This window comes from Miscanthus floridulus, chromosome 14, assembly GCF_019320115.1.
Source record: "Miscanthus floridulus cultivar M001 chromosome 14, ASM1932011v1, whole genome shotgun sequence".
NCBI classification, from domain to species: domain Eukaryota; kingdom Viridiplantae; phylum Streptophyta; class Magnoliopsida; order Poales; family Poaceae; genus Miscanthus; species Miscanthus floridulus.
In genome coordinates, this window is record NC_089593.1 from 40,852,537 (window position 1) to 40,872,397 (window position 19,861).

The 19,861-nt window shown below is 43.7% G+C and overlaps 2 protein-coding genes across 6 annotated transcripts; one reads left to right on the forward strand and one right to left on the reverse strand.

The window, feature by feature from the left end:
- Nucleotides 1–250: 250 nt before the first annotated feature.
- LOC136504345 (argininosuccinate synthase, chloroplastic-like) lies at nucleotides 251–8,461 on the forward strand. Of its 2 annotated transcripts, none has more exons than XM_066499241.1 (10): nucleotides 251–351; nucleotides 707–753; nucleotides 840–921; nucleotides 5,115–5,271; nucleotides 5,370–5,418; nucleotides 5,814–5,996; nucleotides 6,688–6,762; nucleotides 6,829–7,014; nucleotides 7,279–7,367; nucleotides 7,624–8,461. In XM_066499241.1, the coding sequence occupies exons 1-10, from the start codon at nucleotides 318–320 to the stop codon at nucleotides 8,174–8,176; spliced, it is 1,455 nt and encodes a 484-aa protein (XP_066355338.1). In that variant the 5' UTR covers nucleotides 251–317; the 3' UTR covers nucleotides 8,177–8,461. The 2 variants fall into 2 exon arrangements, with proteins under 2 accessions (XP_066355338.1, XP_066355339.1); XM_066499242.1 differs by lacking the exon at nucleotides 251–351 and adding an exon at nucleotides 1,780–1,850 and having other exon boundaries at nucleotides 708–753.
- A 373-nt stretch (nucleotides 8,462–8,834) lies between these two features.
- On the reverse strand, nucleotides 8,835–16,124 carry LOC136504311 (uncharacterized). 4 transcript variants are annotated; one of them, XM_066499183.1, is made up of 10 exons: nucleotides 15,419–15,710; nucleotides 15,226–15,314; nucleotides 13,872–14,684; nucleotides 12,569–13,335; nucleotides 12,067–12,346; nucleotides 11,762–11,983; nucleotides 10,956–11,129; nucleotides 10,642–10,830; nucleotides 10,389–10,502; nucleotides 8,835–9,833 (listed from the first exon to the last, which is right to left on the reverse strand). In XM_066499183.1, exons 3-10 carry the CDS (start codon nucleotides 14,571–14,573, stop codon nucleotides 9,537–9,539), a joined length of 2,745 nt encoding a protein of 914 aa, XP_066355280.1. In that variant the 5' UTR covers nucleotides 14,574–14,684; nucleotides 15,226–15,314; nucleotides 15,419–15,710; the 3' UTR covers nucleotides 8,835–9,536. The 4 variants fall into 4 exon arrangements, with proteins under 4 accessions (XP_066355280.1, XP_066355279.1, XP_066355278.1 ...); XM_066499182.1 differs by lacking the exons at nucleotides 15,226–15,314; nucleotides 15,419–15,710 and adding an exon at nucleotides 15,898–16,124; XM_066499181.1 differs by lacking the exons at nucleotides 15,226–15,314; nucleotides 15,419–15,710 and adding an exon at nucleotides 15,805–16,124.
- Between the last annotated feature and the right edge of the window lie 3,737 nt (nucleotides 16,125–19,861).

The following is a 19,861-nucleotide window of genomic DNA, read 5'->3' on the forward strand; positions in this document are numbered from 1 at the left end:
CTACAGTATTCCAGAGGAAAGGGGTGCCACGGTTCCTCCAATCGAAACGCTCAAATCTGTTTCCTTTCCTCCATTTTTTTTCCAACAAATTTCATATGCTATTCCTTCAGTCAAAGACACCCTTAACCGGCGACGGCTTTCCGTGGGCCGGCCCAGGCCCGGCCCCACAGTAGCACTGGCGGCTCCGTCGATCACCCCGCTGGTCAAAAAGCCCAGTGGGTAACCTTTTCTCCGCAGTCGGCTACTCCCTCGTACCCGCGCGGTCGCCGCCAACCCGCGCCCTCGCAGCCCCCCTCCGCTTCTCCTCCTCTCCGGGAATGGCGTCTGCGGGATTCCCCTCCCGAATCACCGGTAAGCCGCGGCTCGCCTGCTCGCCCGCTTCACTCTGTTCTAATCCGTGCCCGTCTTTCCGTCGCGTCGCTAGCGACCAAACCCAATCCGTCTCGCCGGGATGGACGCGGCGTGGCACCCCAATCCCGTCGAGGCGACCAGGGATTCGTCTTGTCCCGTGCGCCGTTCTGACTTATTTATACTCCCAAATGGAAAATATTTGTGAAGGGTTCAGCTGAACCCGGGCGCCGAGTCCGTCCCTGTCCGGCACTGCATGCTTGCTGAACAGGGCCGCGTTAGATGTTTCTAGGCTTTGTTAGTTTGTTATTACGTGTTTACGCTGCTGCTCTAACGACTTCTTGCTGTGGCCCTGCAGGGATTAGTGTCCGTCCCACCTCCAGTTCGGCCTGCCTTATTCACAAGGTATAAAAACGACGGTCTTGCCACCCTCTGTTTTCCACTTGTTACGACAAACCGGCAGTCACGCTAACCGTTGATATGGATGCCAGGTTGGAGCCCCGTCGAATTCTCTTCCTGGCGCGGTGGCTGTTCAGGTTCACCGCCACCAGAACAAGGTCTGCAGTGGCCAAGGTACAAATCCTACTTGGACTAGGACTCAACAGAGGTGAAGTATTAGGACTTCTAATTCTATCTAATAGGTTGTAATTCTATTAGGTCTTAGTGTAAAATCCTACTAGGAATACAACTTCTACTTGCATGAACTTTGGTGGGTACTATATAAACAAGGGGTGGAGACCATAAGCCAACACAAGGGTCTCATCCAAGGCTTGTAAGGAACAATCAAGAATTGGAGGGGCCTAGAGGATCAAGTAGAGTTGTGAGAGTAATAGGGTTTTCTACAAGATTCGTCTACACTGTTCTTAATACCATGCAAGCTTGTCTTTTCAAAGATCCGAGGGTTGCTGCGCATAACTAGGGGTATCATATTCTAACAGCCTTTGGTATTTTCAGTCTTTCTTTTGTGCGCGCTGACATATTAAGAACCTCTATACCTGCAATGTAAGCACACACTATTTGCACCACCTGTTTTCTGTACTTAACACTCTGATTTTATTTATCTTAGAGGTTCTCAGTTTGATCATTCATAAAATTTTTGGCCTGCAAAACTCATGTCACTTCTTTGAATTGCACTGTCCAACCAAACTGCCCTTAGAATTACTCCTTGCTTGGTGATGCTAACCATCTATGGTTAAATGGTCTTATAGCGGCAAAAAAATATCAGCTGCCACTTGTGACATTACTAGGAATCTAATTGAACCCATCTTTTGTTCAATCTTGTTCCTTTCACTTTGGTGGACACTGGCTTACTCTCATGATCTCATCTATGGAGTATGGACCAACCATTTTAGGCAAAAAGGGTCATTGAAAAAGTTTTTGGAAGGGCGGTCCTGCAATATTGCTGTTCTTCATTAATTTACCTGTATGTAGATTGATCGGTGGAGGTGCGCGTGATAGGAGCTGGATGGTGACACAAGGCGCAGAGACAGCGATTTAGACAGGTTCGGGCTGTCGGATCGACGTAATACCCTACGTCCTGTGTCTTTGGTGTATTGTATTGAATATAAGATGTATGTAGATGTATGTAGCTCGATGTCCGCTAGGGGACCTTGCCTCTCCTTATATACCCTGGAGGGGTAGGGTTACAAGGAAAGTATCATATTTGGTAATATACAATATCTTGCGGTGCACGTCGACCAGTGCCGTGCACACCTTGATCTTGTGGGCTGGGCCACCTTTGATGGTGCGGCCCATGTCTTGTCTTATGGATACCGGAGGTCATATCCCCCACAGCTAGTCTCCGAGCGTCTTGTATCCTTTAGCAACGTTGTCTTGAACAAGTCCGAGCACTTTGACGTGAAGCCGATCAGTTTAACTGGTGATCCGAGCAGTGAAAGTCGAAACCGACTAGTTTAACTGGTGACCTGGGCGGTGAAGGTCGAAGCCGACCAGTTTAACTGGTGACCTGGGCGGTGAAAGTCAATGCCGACTAGTTTAACTGGTTAGGAGACCTTGAACTTAGCCAACTAAGGCTTGCTAGAAAGATGTAAGGGGCTCAAGATAAAATTTGAAAATTCTACCACTTAGGAGAAGTGTAGCCACTTAGACTCCATCAATAAGGAGGGTAAATCAAGAAATAAGCACTACATTCACCGCCAGCTGAAGTGTAGCCACTTAGTCCCTGAGCCTGCTGGAAGATGAAGAATGAATCTTGTAGCAGGGTCAAAGAAAAGAAGTCTGAAAGCTTACCGACGTCATCTGACATGCGCGTATCAAGACCCCAGACGTGCTGCCCAAGATCAGCACCCTGATCCGAATAGCATGGAGCAGCTTGATAGCACACCGATGAGACGTAGCAAGATCCGACCACCAAGGGAGTCCTCAGTTTAGCTGGCGATGTTTGCATGAAGAGTCCGAACACCAAGGAGTCCCCAGCGTAGCTGGCGATGTCCGAGCACCGAGTAGTCCTCGGCGTAGCTGGCGATGTTCGAGCACCGAGGAGTCCTCGACGTAGCGGGCGACAATGTTTTAAAAAACGTTATTAAACTTCGTTTAATCCCGTTTAAACGCTAAACTTTGGCCCAGCGTTGCGTTTCGGGGGTAAACGCTCGATTAAACTTTGACCTCAATTAAACGCATGTCAATCACTGAACTGATGAATTGGATTGGGGATTTATTTTAGGGTTAAGATTGAATGTGTACTGCTCCTTAGTCCTTAGGATGCGTTGATCTGTTGGTCCTTACTATGCTACTTTTGTTCTTGGATTGGGATTAGGATGTCGACTTCCGAAGCTGCAGCTGCTGCTGGTACTGCAGCACCAGCTCCAGAAGCCGCCGATGTTGCCAACCACCTAAAGAGGAAATCATCTGATATAGGCTGGGAGTAGGGGCTAATCTGTGATCACTGTTATTACTTCAAGTTGTGTTATTAGTACTGATTTTGCTCTCAGAATCACAAAAATAAAAAAACCAAAAACGTTTAATCTCGTTTAAACTTCCAAAACTCTAAACTTTAGGCTAGCGCATGCCTAGCGTCTAGCGTTTTTTAAAACATTGGCGGGCGATGTCCGAGCACCGAGGAGTCCCCGGCGTAGCTGGCGATGTTCGAACACCGAGGAGTCCCCGGCGTAGCTGGCGATGTTCGAACACCGAGGAGTCCCCGGCGTAGCTGGCGATGTCCGAGCACTGAGGAGTCTCTGGCGTAGCTGGCGATGTCCGAGCACCGAAGAGTCCCCGGTTTAGCTGGTAAGCCCCCAACGTAGCTGATGATGAAGCACGAGCGACGAACAGTCCGGTCAACTGGTCGGCGGCGAAGTGAGCATTGAGTAGAAAGGATCGGCGAACAGTCCGATCAACTGGTCGGTGACGAAGTCCATGAACCTAGCGGTTCGACCAGTTGATCGGTGAAGAAGTCCGAGCACCAGGTGGTCCGATCACCTGGACGATGATCCTGCAATACAAATATGTAGAATGGGTAGTACATGATGTAAAAATATATGAACTCCAGAGAAAAATCAGCAATGGTGATGAAATAGCGTATGCAGCTCGGCGATCAGTTGGTGTGAAAACTTAGTGTTATTCTGAAGATGTATTTATATTTAATACAAACCGCCCGACCAGTTAGTGTGTAGTTGAGTCTCCAGCCCTATCTAGCCTGTTAACCATAACGCGGAGCGCGGAGCCCGTGTGCGTGTAGGAAGAACAAAGCGTCGCTAAGGAGCCACTGTCGACCACCCATAACGCAGAGGGCAGACGCTCGTGCACGTGTAGGGAGGAGTCGAAGACAGGGCTGTCTCTGGGGACATTTGAGCGTCAACTTGACTGTTCGGGGGTTCGGAAAATCGTTTGGAGAGCAAACATGGAGAAAACAGCTCGGAGAAACATTATGGCGATATACGAAGATTGGAGAATATTTAGAAGAATATTAAAGCGTGACTTAGCTTTAGACAGAATGTCTGGTCGGTGGCGTATGGCGTTATCTGGTCGGCAACGCGGGCAGCTCGCTTGACGGCTGGAACGAAGTTGATCTCGAGTTGGAGTAAGACGGACGTAGTCGGAGCTTGGCGGTGTCAATCCGCGTACGAAGACGTGCGCCGTGGTTGTCGAACGATGTCGACGCGATCAGCCGGGTTGCCGTGAAGGATGTTGATCTTGAGTTACGCCATCTGTTTCGCCAGGGATCAGCGCGCACGAGCCCCACGGTGGACGTCAACTGTCGACAAAAGATGCTCAGCAGTCCTCCGAGGGGTATCCCACGAAGGTAGATTGATCGGTGGAGGTGCGCGTGATAGGAACCGGATGGTGGCACAAGGCATAGAGACAACGATTTAGACATGTTTGGGCCGTCTGATCGACGTAATACTCTACGTCCTGTGTCTTTGCTGTATTATATTGAATATGAGATGTATGTATATCGATGTAGATCGATGTCCGCTAGGGGACCCCTGCCTCTCCTTATATACTCTGGAGGGGTAGGGTTACAAGGAAAATATCTTATTTGGTACTATACAATATCTTGCGGTGCACGTCGCCCAGTGCCGTGCACGTCTTGATCTTGTGGGCTGGGCCACCTCTGATGGTGCGGCCCATGTCTTGTCTTATGGATACCGGGGTTCATATCCCCCACAACAACTAAATAGCTTCTTACTGCTTGTAATAGGAAACTTTAGTGACTTAATCTATTTTTGTAACTGCTATCTAGACATCAGAATAGCAATTTTCTGTTAGTATGATGATAACTCCTGTATCTTTGTGAAAATACACAGCTATCAGGTGTGCAATGGCAACTGGAAAAGAGCAGGGTGCAATTTCCACTGCTAGTAGTGGTGATCAAACCAAGGGCGGATTGCGTGGAAAATTAAATAAAGTTGTTTTAGCTTATAGTGGTGGTTTGGATACATCCGTTATTGTTCCATGGCTCAGGTATAGATATTCCTTATTTTAATTTGTCTTTTACGAAGTTTGAAGTTTACATTTATCTAACTTGTGCAAGCTGTATTTTTTGTGTTTACTAATTGAAGGGAGAACTATGGTTGTGAAGTCGTCTGTTTCACTGCTGATGTTGGCCAGGTTTGTAACCTTATATTATAGCTTGACCTATTCCGACCATACATAATGAAATTGCTGTACAATTCTACTGAAAGCTTTGTTATGTCTAGCCAACATATTTCTTTTTCTTTCCCTCCCATGTCTCTTTCTTATTTAGCACACTTGCATATTTTTTCTGCTGGTTGCATTTCTGTCAGGAGTTCCAAAACTAATGGTTTCCTCACCTGTTGTTTCTATGGCTTTGCACTGTCCTAATTTCTAAAGTTGTGAATCTTTTTATATCCTAACTAATCTTCTAGGGATTGATTATTTTGTTTGTTTGTCAGTATGTAAATAGGTAGCGTCATAGTTTGGATTTTCTACCATTTTCGTGTAGCTAACCATCTGTTTAAATACATTTCGGTAACCCTCCTTAGGGTGCCATTGAATTGGAAGGGTTGGAGAAGAAGGCAAAAGCCAGTGGTGCATGCCAGCTTGTTGTGAAGGACCTGAAAGAAGAATTTGTTAGTGAGTATATATACCCCTGCCTGCGTGCAGGTGCAGTTTATGAAAGAAAGTATCTGCTTGGGACTTCGATGGCTAGGCCTGTTATTGCTAAGGTAAAATTAATACAATAACTGCATCTTGTTATTGTATAATCACAAATAATGTGCATCATATATTTTCTTAAAAAAGTAATTTTTGATATTGCATGTTTCCTTGAGATTTGATTAACGTCATGGCTAGTGTACTGTAAATGCACATGATGGAAGAAATATAATTTGAATTATAATCACTACTACAGCATCAAAGTTGCTCATGTAAACTCGATGTAACTTTTGGTAGCCATTTAATCTTTTGGTAGAATATATCAAATCTGTTCCAGTAGAACATGGTATGCTTCTTGGTATATATAGGCTTGGCAATTTTTTCTTTAACACATTGTTATCTCTTATTTGTTCCATTGGATGATCATCTTTATTTTGTTGATTTGATCTGCTAGTCCTGTAGAGTAGGTGGCTCAGCTGTTGTTTGGCATGGAATGATCTGTTCAGTTAACCTATTGTTAGTCCTATGGGCATCATGCAGTAGAACTAGTGGAACAAGAATATCATGGGGTAGGGCGTGTTGTTTCGTATTTCATGATTTATTTAGTTGCAATAAAAACATTGAAATATGCTTCAAAGAATATGATGAATGATTTCTGTAGGTGGGGCTGTATTGGCAGCATTAATATGCTCTTATTCTTCTGAATGCCCCAAGTTTTATGGCCTAACAGAGGTATATTAAGAAATTATATCTCCACTGCAGGCAATGGTTGATGTTGCCAAGGAAGTTGGTGCAGATGCAGTTGCCCATGGATGCACTGGGAAAGGCAATGATCAGGTAATGATGCTGTTAGCTTGAATATTAATATGGCCGGTCATCTTTTAATGCCACCCTATTCTGCAGGTTCGCTTTGAGCTTACATTCTATGCTTTAAATCCTGAACTTAAAGTGGTGGCACCTTGGAGGGAGTGGGATATCACAGGACGTGAAGATGCTATTGAATATGCAAAGAAACATAATGTACCTGTTCCAGTTTCAAAGAAATCAATATACAGCCGAGATCGAAACTTGTGGCACCTTAGCCATGAGGTATTATCTATTTTCTTTTTTATTGCTTCTAGTTTTATCAAAGCATTTTTGTGATTCATTCTTTTCTTTACATGTACACGAGAATCTTATTTTACCAGAATTTTACAAGATGGTCACTCCAACTTTTAAGCCAATATATGCAAAATGTCATATTAGTGTTATCCGTTAATGTTCTGCATCTTTACCTTGTTGATGCCTTTAACCAAACAACATGATGCTTATCTTTGATGCGAGATAAAGTGAATCATTTTCTATACATTGCAGGGTGACATCCTGGAGGACCCAGCAAATGAGCCAAAGGAAGATATGTATATGATGTCTGTTGCTCCAGAAAATGCACCCTCAAAACCTGAGTGAGTGATCAATATTAAATCTTTTTGCTCATATCTTTTTTTTTATATTTGCTGCAGTCATAGTTTACTGTGTATGCACCGTTGAGCATTGACCCCATTTTACATAGACCATTATTGCACCTGGTATTCCAGAGTTGGATTCATCCAAGCAGGATTGGCCTGGAATTTGATATGATTAGTGTAAACATAGGTTTTTCATTTGCACACTGCATATGTACCAATGGTGTGAGATTAATACTGAGCTGCATACATTCAGGTATGTGGAGATTGGTATCATTGCCGGTGTTCCCGTTTCAATCAATGGCCGAGACCTCTCGCCAGCGTCCCTCCTCTTGGAGCTCAATGAAATCGGTGGAAAGCACGGGATTGGGCGTATCGACATGGTGGAAAACCGGCTGGTTGGCATGAAGTCACGTGGCGTGTATGAGACCCCCGGTGGCACCATCATGGCAGCCGCAGTGCGCGAATTGGAGTCCCTGACACTGGACAGGGAGACAATGCAGTGGAAGGACATCATTGCCCTCAAGTACGCCGAGCTGGTCTACGCAGGCCGCTGGTTTGACCCGCTCCGGCAGTCCTTTGACGCCTTCATGGAGAAGATTACCGCGACGACCACTGGTTCAGTGACCCTGAAGCTGTACAAGGGATCCGTGAACGTTGCGTCCCGGAAGAGTCCCTACAGCCTGTACAGGGAGGATATCTCCTCGTTTGAGAATGGGGAGATCTACAACCAGGCTGACGCCGAGGGGTTCATCAGGCTGTATGGTCTACCGACACGGGTCAGGGCGATGCTGGAGAAGGGTATCTGAGTAGTTGCCTGTTTGATTTATTATTAGAAATAAAAGTATCTTTCATGGGAGTTTCCCAGTGATTGCTGACAGATGGGTATTTGGTGGGATTGTGTTGTACACTTTGTTTGATTCTGTCCCAATGCATTTGGGTGACAGAATGGAGTTTACCATGCCATGTTACCATCCGTTTACGGTATACACTGTCCAACCCAAGATACTATCATTAATACATCAACTGTTTTCTTATTTCTTCCTTTTGAGGCGACAACTCTGTTCGATTATCGATTGATGTATTATAATGTTCGAGCGATGTCTATCCATGACTATATCTTGACGATTCAAACTGATACACCGATCCTGTCATTCACACAACTTCCTTCAATGCTTGGGACTTCTGTTAGCAGGAGATTATGGATTAAAACGATGGCTACTAGGAGGATATAATAAGTTTATATAAGCACGCTTGAAGGTTTGATTCCTCAAATTTATTTACTTATTAGAACTACAGTACCGCTTCTCAAAGTGGGAAAGAAAACCTGCACGGTATCTTAAAAAAAATGTACTAAAGTAAAAACAATGCACTCTTTAAGGTTTGATCCCTCAAATTTATTTACTTATTAGAACTACAAGTACCGCTTCTCAAAGGGGAAAGAAAACCTGCACGGTATTTTTAAAAAAATGTTCTAAAGTAAAAACACTAGATGACATTAAAATAAAAAAGAGGGCTACTAGGGGGATATATAGGGCCCCATGGAGACAGAACTCTGGGCCCACCAACCCTATCCTGGGAGGGACCCCACGCAAGGCATCGGTGCTTTTATTATGAAGGCCAAAGCACCGGCAGAACACGCCTTGAAACCAAACCATATCTTGGACTCAACCAAGTAAAGGTTTAGGGTTACAACAGCACGTGAAACGTGCAAGGTGTTACATGGGAGGCCCTCCCTTAGGTATCACTTCACCCTCTGGTAGTGGGTCCCACCTATCAGCTCAGCAATATAAAGCAGTGAATGTCACTGCAGGCCAGCAGTATGGGACTAAAGATTTTCACTGCGTCAGTATCACTGCGCGTGGGAGTAGAAATGGGCCTGCACATTGGACTCAGACCTCGACTTCTTGCTGACCTGCGTTTAGTATTTGGCCCACTTGCATTTAGCCTACGTAATTCACACCAGAGCACAGCACACATCGAACACTCCTGCATTTAGACACACCGGATTTATTAAGATTCAACCCTTGTGATTTCTCGCCCCTCTCATCTTCTTGTAACATAACATAACAAATAGATTGAAACCTTATACATGAGCCGAAAATCAATGGGAAAAACCTATATATACATATAAAAAGGGGAGAACCATGATGGTGATAGTACCAAGTCCTACTGGTCATCCAGCTTCCACACCTCATGGAGGAGCCTGTACCTCGTTGTGCTCGAGTTGCTGATGCGCTTCAGCTTTGTAAGCGGGTTTGACGAGGTGTTGGAGATGAAGGTAAGTGGGGAGCTCAGCTCATCAAGCTCGTCATCACTCGTGTTGGACTTGCGAAGGATGGCGGACCCACTCTTCCTAGGATCACCGATGACACTTAGTATTGCCCCAGATGCAGGGGCATTGTACAAAATTGGAGATGCGCTGCACGGGATCGACCGTATGCCCTTGTTAATCTCCAGGTGGTCCTATTAACAGAAGAGATTCATGGCTCCATGGTCAGATACCTTCATAATTTGCATTGGAACAGAGTAATTTCACTCAAATTGCAGATAAGTATGCGTGCTTCTTTTACTGTAGTTTCCTTCCTGTGAAACTAGCAGCCTAATGGAAGATGTACCTAAAATCTATATGCCATGGAAAAAATGGTTATTATAAGTAAAAGCGTACGAATGTTAGATGACATCCACCCTCAAGTTTCGTATTTAGCATCAGAGAACTACTGCTTTTGCGTTTTAGTAGTTGTGCTGGTGAGTAAAAAATGCTGATTTATTTGGAAAACGTGCTGAGTTATGTATATACTAGTTACAAATTTAAAAGGAATTAGGTCTGTGCAACATAGATCCCACTCAGTAACAGCCTACCTGGTGCGTTTAATGCCAAATGGAATCGGGATGGGTTTTATATCCCATAACCACTGGATTGACACGACATCTAATGGTTTGATGGAGTGCAAGGAATCAAGCAAATTAAGTGCTTAACCTTTGAGTACATTCAGTGTACTAAGAGTTAAATAAACTAACCTCCAACTCTAGTGCTTCAAGTAAAGAACCTTGAATGGGATCTGGACAAAATTCATCTGGTACAAAGACATCCAGGATATTCTTGATGATTGACGAGCTAAAGGTAGGGCAAAGCTGTAAAGCATGACATGACAGTATAAGATTCTTTTTAAAAAGAACGTTTCAAATTGATAAGAAATAACATAAAATAGTTTATATCATTAATAAGTCATTAAAAAAAGAGCACACTTCTGAACAAGATACGAGTTCATGCCTCTTTCCTGCTACTGGTATCCATGAGCACATCCTTGGGGAGCATCAGGAGATCACTCAGTGCATTCAGGTGATAGAATGGCTTTAGAGATTCACCAAAGCCATTTTCACCATCCCCATTCTCAGCTTCTGGATAGTCGTCCATATCCATTCCAAACAAGTCAGTAAGACATCTAGACCAGCTGCCAATCTAGAAGCGGGAAGCGGGTCAATGGTCTTTGTAACAAGTGAGAATTAAGCGAGGCAAAAGGTCCATTGGTGGTAAGTTGTGTGACCTCACAATAACTCAATAAGCATAGTTGTCATTTAACTCACAGCATTTTTCAGTTGGACCCCAGCACCGAAGCTGAATTTCCCAGATGGGATCGGGAGAACCTTAGGATCAGTTATTGGATCAGACATTGGGTCTGTTGGAATTTCATCATCTGATTCGCGCAAAATAGCATTGAACATTGCTACATCCAACCTAGCTATGCACTGCTCCATCACCTGTAGAAGGGAAATACCGTTGGGAATTAGAACAAGTCAAAGGGTTTTATACAGAGTCTGTATTTCTTTTATTCTCAGAGCCTCAATCTTGAATCAAGATCCAGTTGCATTGAGGAAGTCCTAATAAAATAAACAAATTTGAAATGCAATATGAAAATTTTAAGTGTTAAGTTACACCTTATTTAGTTTATTAACATAGATATCATAATGTGTCACCATACAGACCTAAGAAAGCAGCTGTAGCCCAGCAAAGTGCTCAACAGCAATAAAAAACCAGCCGGCTACTGGTTGTAGGCCCAGACCAGTAAGTATTGCACTGGCAAGTGTATTCCAGACCAATTTTAATGCAATCTTAGTTCTAGTAGTTATGAGATTCCAAAGTAACACATTTCTTGGGAGGAAAATAAAATTTCAAAACGGAATACACGGGAAATCTTATATTCTTAGTAAAGAGTTTTTGGGATCTTCTTGCAGAGCTACCATTTACTCCAAAAAAGAAATATGTAAATATACCATGGATAACTACAGTAATAGCTTCAATAAACCTTTCAGTCTAAAGTATAACTGAGAAACTACTTAAAAAGTATATGATTGAGAATGAACAAGTTACTAATCAATTATTTGGAGCTCACCAATTTGGTCAACATAGGCAGACATCCACACTCATGTCCAGCTGCCCGTACTGGGCAAAGCCTTTCTGACGCTTCCTTAAAGGCCTTCTTCCATATGTCCATTGATATGGTTGCTTGTTGCTGGTTGCCCACAACAGTAATTCTTCCATAACTTTTCTTTGGATTTGGACTACTTTTCAAATCACCAGTTATATTGGCCGATTGCATATGTGGTGTGAATGTCTGCATATCATGATTTTTATGACACCATGTTCAACAAATTCCTATGAAGGAAGGGACAACAACAACCGGTAAGGGGAACAAACCTGCCACCAAAGGGTTTCAACAATTCGTGAAAATATCCATGATTCGATCTTCTTTAGTGCAGCTATAAATGTGTCAACATCTTCCCAGTTATCAAACTCAGGGGAAAGTAATTTTCCTTTCTTCCTATTAAGTGATTCCCACATTGATGCAGAGTTTTTCCTGTATGTTGTCTTGGAATTATAATCACCAGAACTGATGCTATTTACAGTGCCTGATTGCCTAGAAGTTTCAGTAACAATTGCTCGCAATACAACACAGTTTGACAACCAGAAACTCAACCTGATTAGAGAAAGACTATGTGAGCCTACAGATAAAGCAATACTTGAGTTTAAAATTACATTAATTACTGTTAAGTAAAACTACATTCTAGATAATGGCAAAAAAGACTAAAGTTAACCATGTAGAAACTTGTTTAGTCATTGCTGCACTTCTCTTAAAAAGTTGTAGTTTCCTTAAAATACTGAGGTTTGAATACAAGAGGGAATCTCAATTCTCAAGCACCTTGCAATGTCATATCCACAAGCTTTTGCAACCAAAACCAGCCCAGAGGTTGCGTTCCTTGCTGCACTTCCTATCTTGTCTCTTGAACAGTTTTTAAGTGCATACACAAAATACCTGGAGAGCCTTCGTGCTGGTGTATGAACCTTGTTTACTGAGCTACCATGTTCTGCAATTATTGAATAAAGGCCTATCTCAGCAGCGGCAGCTTCTCTTAGCTCTGCTTCAAGCAACTCAATTTTAAGTTCTAGTTCTCGAACTTTGTTGTCATTTCGATTATTTGAAATGCGTATTGGCTCCTGAACTTGCAATCCATCATCAGCATTGGCCTTATTTTCATGAGTAATTGCAATATCCTGGGAATCAACTTCCTTCACTTCTTCCTTTTGGGAATCAACTTTCTTATTTATGACACTTCCATTAACATCTGGAACTCTCATACTGAACCTCATATTCCTTGCTCTATCAGTAGTTAAAGTGCTATAAGTTCTCTCTCCAAACTGTCTTTGGTTAGATTCAGTCATACCATATGCAAATGACATTTTACGACCACTTCTGAATGCATTGTGTGGTGGAAGAGATGGATTTTGTTCTCTGGGCAAATCTGATGAGAGAGACAGATTTGCTGGATGGCCATTTGCCTTTTGAACTTGGATTGGAATCTTTTCAACTTCTTCACTCCTCACTTTCATACTGGACGATGTCGCTTCATGCTGAGAATCCAACGATGAGCTGGTACCTTCATTACCAGCTAACCTGATATCCTTCCCCTAGCAAGTTCGAAGTAGGCTCAGTCAGATATGGAATTAGAGACAACACCATAATGTTGTGATGGGATACAACAAACACATGAATAAACTACAATGTTACTATTTTTATTGAAGCTTGTAAGCATGAATACTTTATCACAGATAACATATTGTTTACTTGACAAGATTATAAGATAAATAACAGAACATGGATAACAAAAGGAAAAAGAACACATGGAGTGTGAGCTCTCGTATCAACTATATCGGCAGCTATATCTTGCCTTGACAGGAACAATTTGGAAGTCCAAAAAACGAGTACATGATAATATTAGCACCAACTTGGTAATGTAATGGAAACAACATAGTAGCAACAACTCACCCAATATTATTACTCCCTCCATTTTTGAATATGTGACATCTAGGATAATACATGCCATATATTTAAAAGCAGAGGGAGTATCACTGTTTCTTCATGACAATTTGGAAAAGGAACCTTTTATTTAAAGTAAGATAAACAGAATAAGAGTGAATTACACATATACGATGGAGCTCTTTACCTTGAGGGATTCCTGAGATCTACTGCTACCTGTGAGAGCAGTTCCACCCGAGTGGTACATGTATGGAGCTGCTTCTTCTTCATCATCAGTAAAGGAAGCAAACTCTGCATCTTCAGTATACTCCTCACTCATCGTTGCCGAGACGAATTCCTTTGAATCTTTATCAATTGATGCCTCTTTTGATAATGCATCTCTTGAAGAAACGCTTGAGTTATCTCCATCCAAAGGCTGGATTCGGAGGTAAACCATGGGCTGGGCATTGTTTTTGAAACTTCTCTTGGAACTGAGAGGCACAGGGACACTGGTGTCCTCATGAAACATTGCATGCTCTGCAAGGTCTAGTGTTGCAGTCCCCAAATGCTGGCCCTTGAGCTTATCCCTCCTCGGCTCATACAAGTTCAATTCAAGTAGGTTCTTCTGCCACTTTCCACTCTTGGATGACCCCTCCTTCTGGAAAACAGCCTGTAGATTTATGAACTCATTGAATTCAATCTTCCCTGCTGCGGAACCTGACCCAATTGAAGGCGCAACAGTGCTCGTCTTCCCTGAATTGCGCTCGCTATTTTCCCAGAAGAGTACTACGGAGCGCAAAGACTTCAGGGATTCAGAAGGAGGCCATGGGCTGATTTCTTGGATGAGAATATTGAAATCCACATGGAAGGCAGAATCCTTCCTTGTCTTGGTTCGGAGGCCAAGCACCATTGTTGCAGTACTGGGTACAGACCGAGCTTACTGGATGAAGAAGAAACCTCTCTACTTCTGTGATTCACTCCGAATAGAAGAAATCAGACGATGACATTGGAAGCAAAGTCCCTGCATTCAGTAAGGCAAGTGATTATGTTACTAGCTAAAGGAGAAAAGCAGTTAATGATTAAGATCGTGTGCGTCGAGTCCTAAAAGATTCCTATCCGTATTGCTAAGAGGAAAGTTTATAAGCACCTATCAACAATTAAAGCAATCACCAGAAAGTAAATTTATTGCAATGATAGAGGAGATAAGAATTTAAGTCAATCATTGCACAAGTGCAACTCATATCATCCACATCGGCGTTGTAAAGATATCGACTAAATCAAATGTGATGATGCACAAAAGGAAACGAAAATAAACAATAATAGTGGGATAGCACAAGATGATCGTAGTGGGATTGCAGTGAGTGGAAAAACTTACTTGAAATGCAAAATTTTCAGCAAAAAGAACAAGGTGGCGTAAGACCCAAACAAAACGGATGCATTATCCGATGAAGCAAAGGGAGATGATACATTAACTAGAACCGAATAAACAAGGGGAAAATGCTAGGGGCAGCACCGAGATCTGAGAGAACAGATGACTTTGACCGGACTGGACTAAGACTAACCAATGCAGCATCCAGAACATGGGAAGCACCAGCCATAACAGAGGCAAAGAAACCAGAGAGCGTGTTACATTAAATTCAGTCCAGCTGATCTGCAAGAACAGCCCCTGTAAAGTGAGCCTGAGCCATCAAGGAACCAGTTGATGGACAGAAAAAAAAGAGGAAGCATTGGGTGAAGAAAAAGCAAAAACTTTACCCGCATTAACAACGAAAAAGAAAGATGCAGTACTGCTAGTGCTGGCAAAGCAAAACCGCCAAACAACAACCCAAGAGGATTCAGTACGGGAATTACAATGAATGCCGATTGAACGCTAGATTAGCACAAGCAAGTTAGGACAACTAAAATGCCACACCCAAAACCAGGACAAAGGGGGAAGGGAGTCGACAGGGTACAGACTACAGAGCCCAAACCAATCCAGTATACTGTGAAAAAGAAGAGCTTTTTCCTGAATCGCTGCACTCAAGAAACCAACCGAGGAAGCATCAATCGAATCGAGCTCAAATGCGGAGAGAAGAAGGATAAGACAAGGACCTCGGGCAAACCGAAGTAAACGCGTCAACAACCGGAGCTTCAGCAGGTACCTGAATCTAGCAGGGGCAGGCCAATCCAGACGCAATGGAACGAACCGGAAAAGATTGATGGGGAGGAAGCATCGGCTGGAGAGGATTGCTCACGTTGGTCTGTTGTTGGGCGAGTGTGTTCGTGGACGCGCAGTCCGGGTTGTCGGTGGGTGGGGCGAACAAGGCGCTGGATACGAAGGAGCCGGCCGTCCTCTGCCTCGAGGAGGAGACGGACGGAGAAGAGATCGTGACCCAAAGCAAAGCGGAGTAAACTATTCCGAAGCAGAGGAAAGGAAAGAATCTGAGCGAGTTTTTCTAATCGAAATCCGGAGAGCTCGTAGAGTCGAGGCACATGGAACTTTGGGGTTATTTTGCTCGTGGAGCACCTACTCGTTCTATCATTATTATTATCGCTTTGACTTTTTAATATATAATACTACCTTTATCTTCAAATATTTATCGCTATAGGTACCGATAAATTTGATTAGATTTATAGAAAATATTAGTAATATCTATATCTTCAAATAAATTTGTTATAAAAATAGATTCAACGATCTATCTAATGATATATATCATAAATATAATATTTTTATATATATTTAGTCAAAGTTACTCATCGAAAAACGAAAACGACAATTTATGTGATATTGCTACAGTGTGGGCGTCCGTCCCGTCCGGACGGACCCGCACATGAACGACTCGACCGCAGGGCGCCACGGCCGTGACCCCCCGCGTCCATCCAATCCGTGGCCCCTAGCTTCTACTTGCTCAAACTGCTCGCTCGCTATTTCCCCTGCTGTCCGCACACACTCACTTTCGCGCGCCGCGAGGTCGCTGCTACCGCTCCTTCCCTCCCTCCGTGACCTCCATGCCTCGCGTCGTTCTCCAGGGCGCCCTGGGACAGACGCCATGCCCACGCAGGTCGTCGCCGCCGCCGCTCCCTCCCCTCCCTCCACGACCTCCATGCGACCCCCACGAGGGCAACGACGGCGACTCCTGCGAGGTAGGTCTGGATCTGAGCCCTCCTCTTCCTCCTCCTCTGGATCTAAGCTCTCAACCTCCTCCTCTAGATCAAGATCCGAGAGACGCGGTGGTGGCTAGGGTTCTGGCGAGCTTTGTTGCAGTAGCCTTGTTTTGCTGTTGCAACAAGTAATATTTCTTTGTTGCATTAGTCTCTCTTTTTTTCTGATGTTGCATCTCGCATTGCACTATGTTTCTGTTGTTGTAGTAGCGTTGTTTTGCTGTTGCAACAAGTAATTTTTCTATGTTACATTAGTCTTTTTTTCTGATGTTGTATCTCGCATTGCGCTTTATTTCTTGTTGTTGTTGTAGCTTTGTTTTGCTGTTGCAACAAGTAAAATTTCTTTGTTGCATTAGTCTTTTTTCTGATGTTGCTTTCTTCGCATTTGTGCTTTTGTTTTATTTGTTGTAGTAGCCTTGTTATGATGTCGCAACAAGTAATATTTCTTTGTTGTATTAGTTTCTTTTTTCTGATCTTGCATCTCGTATTGCAGTAGCTTTGTTCTGTTGTTACAGTCGCTTTGTTCTGATGTTGCAGTAGACTTGGTCTGATGTTGCATCTCGCATTGTACTTTGTTTGATGTTGCAAACAAGGAATACTTCTGATGGGAGTGCGGTGAGGATGCGACACACATAGCGTGGGCGCGGCGTGACGGGATGGTGAAAGCTCTAGTTTGGTTTTGGTGAATTGATGAAACCCTAAGTGCTAACCTAGTTTATCAAGTGATCATGAGATAGGTAGCACATTCTAAGTGGTGAAGCAAATGAAGATCATGCCATGGTGATGATCAAGTGCTTGGACTTGGAAAGAAGAAAGAGAAAAACAAAAAGCTCAAGGCAAAGGTATAATTTATAGGAGCTATTTTATTTTGGTGATCAAGACACTTAGAGAGTGTGGTCATATTTATGTTTGATAGCCATACTATTAAGAGGGGTGAAACTCGTATCGAAATACGGTTATCAAAGTGCCACTAGATGCTCTAACTCATTGCATATGCATTTAGGATCTAGTGGAATGCTAACACCCTTGAAAATATTTGTGAAAATATGCTAACACATGTGCACAAGGTGATACACTTGGTGGTTGGCACATTTGAGCAAGGATGAAGAAGTTAGAGGTGAAAAGGAGTTAGTCTTGCTGGTCACTGCGTGACCGGATGCTGGTGTCAGAGGGACCGGCGCGTCCGGTCAAGTGTGGCAGCATAGATGCCAGCGTCGATCATCGACCAAACACTGGGTCATGGACTGACCGGACACCGAGGTCCAGTGTCTGGTCCTATTGTCGGGCAGCGCAGAGGAAAGTCACTATGTGACCAGACGCTGGCAGGGTCCGGTCAAGCATGACCGGACGCGTCCGGTCGAAGAAAATCATTTCTGGAACCTTACTGGAAACGACCGGATGCTGGAGGCTGAGCGTCCGGTCAGTTTGTGCGCTGCGTCCGATCAACAGATGATCGTTGAAATCTGACGAACAGTATTTGAAGCAGGGGACATGTGGCGTGTATCACGTGACCAGACGCTGAGGGCCAGTGTTCGGTCGATCGGACCGGAGTGTCTGGTCACCCCGCGCTGTGCCCAGTGAAGGGGTACAACAGCTCTATTTCATGGGGGCTTCTATTTAAGCCCTATGGCTGGCTCAAGCTCACACTCTTGGCCATTTTCATTGATATAGCAACCTTGTGAGCTTAGCCAAAGCCCTTCCACTCATCTCCATTATTGATTCATCATCTTTGTGAGATTGGGAGAGAATCCAAGTGCATTACTTGAGTGATTGCATCTAGAGGCACTTGGTATTCGTGTTTCGCTGCGGGATTCACTTGTTACTCTTGGTGGTTGCCGCCACCTAGACGACTTAGAGCAGCGATGATCGTCGAGCGGAGGGTGGTGATTGTCTCCGGCTCCGATCGTGGTGATTGTGAGGGGTTCTTGACTTTTCCTCGGCGGAGAGCCAAAAGGTACTCTAATGGATTGCTCGTGGCTTGTGTGATCTTCATCTTGTGTTGGTTGTGCGGCACCCTATTGAGGGTTTAGCGTGTGAAGCCAATTAGCACATGAACCTCCAAGTGAGTGAATCGCCACAACGAGGACTAGCTTACCGGCAAGTAAGTGAACCTCGGTAAAAAAATCATTGTGTTCATCATTGATTCCGAGGTGATTGGTCTTCATTGTTATTCATCCTTGTGATTGATTGGTTCCTTCATCTACAAGGCGGTATAACCTTCTTGATCACTCTCTTTACATTACCGCAAACTAGTTGTCAAGCTCTTTAGTGTAGGTAGTTGTGAGAGCTTGGTTGGTTGGTTGGTGTGGCTCTTTAGTTAGCCTTTGAGAGCACACTAACATAGGGTAGTGTCATAGCTATTATATGAATAGATACTATCTAAACTAGAATTGTGGTAGGTGGCTTGCATTTTGAATAGGCTAGCGCAACACTTGCTTCGCCTCATAATTGTCTAACTATTTTGTTAAGTGTTGCTGTAGAAATTTTTATTAGGCTATTCATCCCCCCTCTAGCCATTAGGACCTTTCAAGTGGTATCAAAGCCCAGGTCACCGTGATTTGAGGCTTAACAACCTTCGGTGTAAAAATGGCTTAAATCAACAACACCAAGAAGCCACCCCAATTTGATGGCTCAAATTATCCCTATTGGAAGGCTAAGATGACAACATATATTAAGTCAATCAATAGGAAGGTTTGAAAGGTGGTAGAAACCAAAATTGAGATTGAAGATCCGGAGAATCCCACCACGGCCGAAGAAGTGCTTCTCCAAAACAATGACATTGCTCTAAGTGCTATTCATGATGCAATTGATGAAAGAACATTTAAGCAAATCAAGAATATTGAGATGGCTCATGAGGCATGGAAGAAATTGGAGGAATCATTTGAGGGCACTCAAGCTGTAAAGGGTGCAAAGGCATATATTCTCAAAGAAAAATTTGCAAGCTTCAAGATGAAGGAGGATGAGAGTGTGCCGGAGATGTTTCATAGGCTTCAAGTGCTTGTCAATGATCTCAAAGCACTTGGAGAAGAGGTGAAGGACAAGGACTTCTCCCATAAG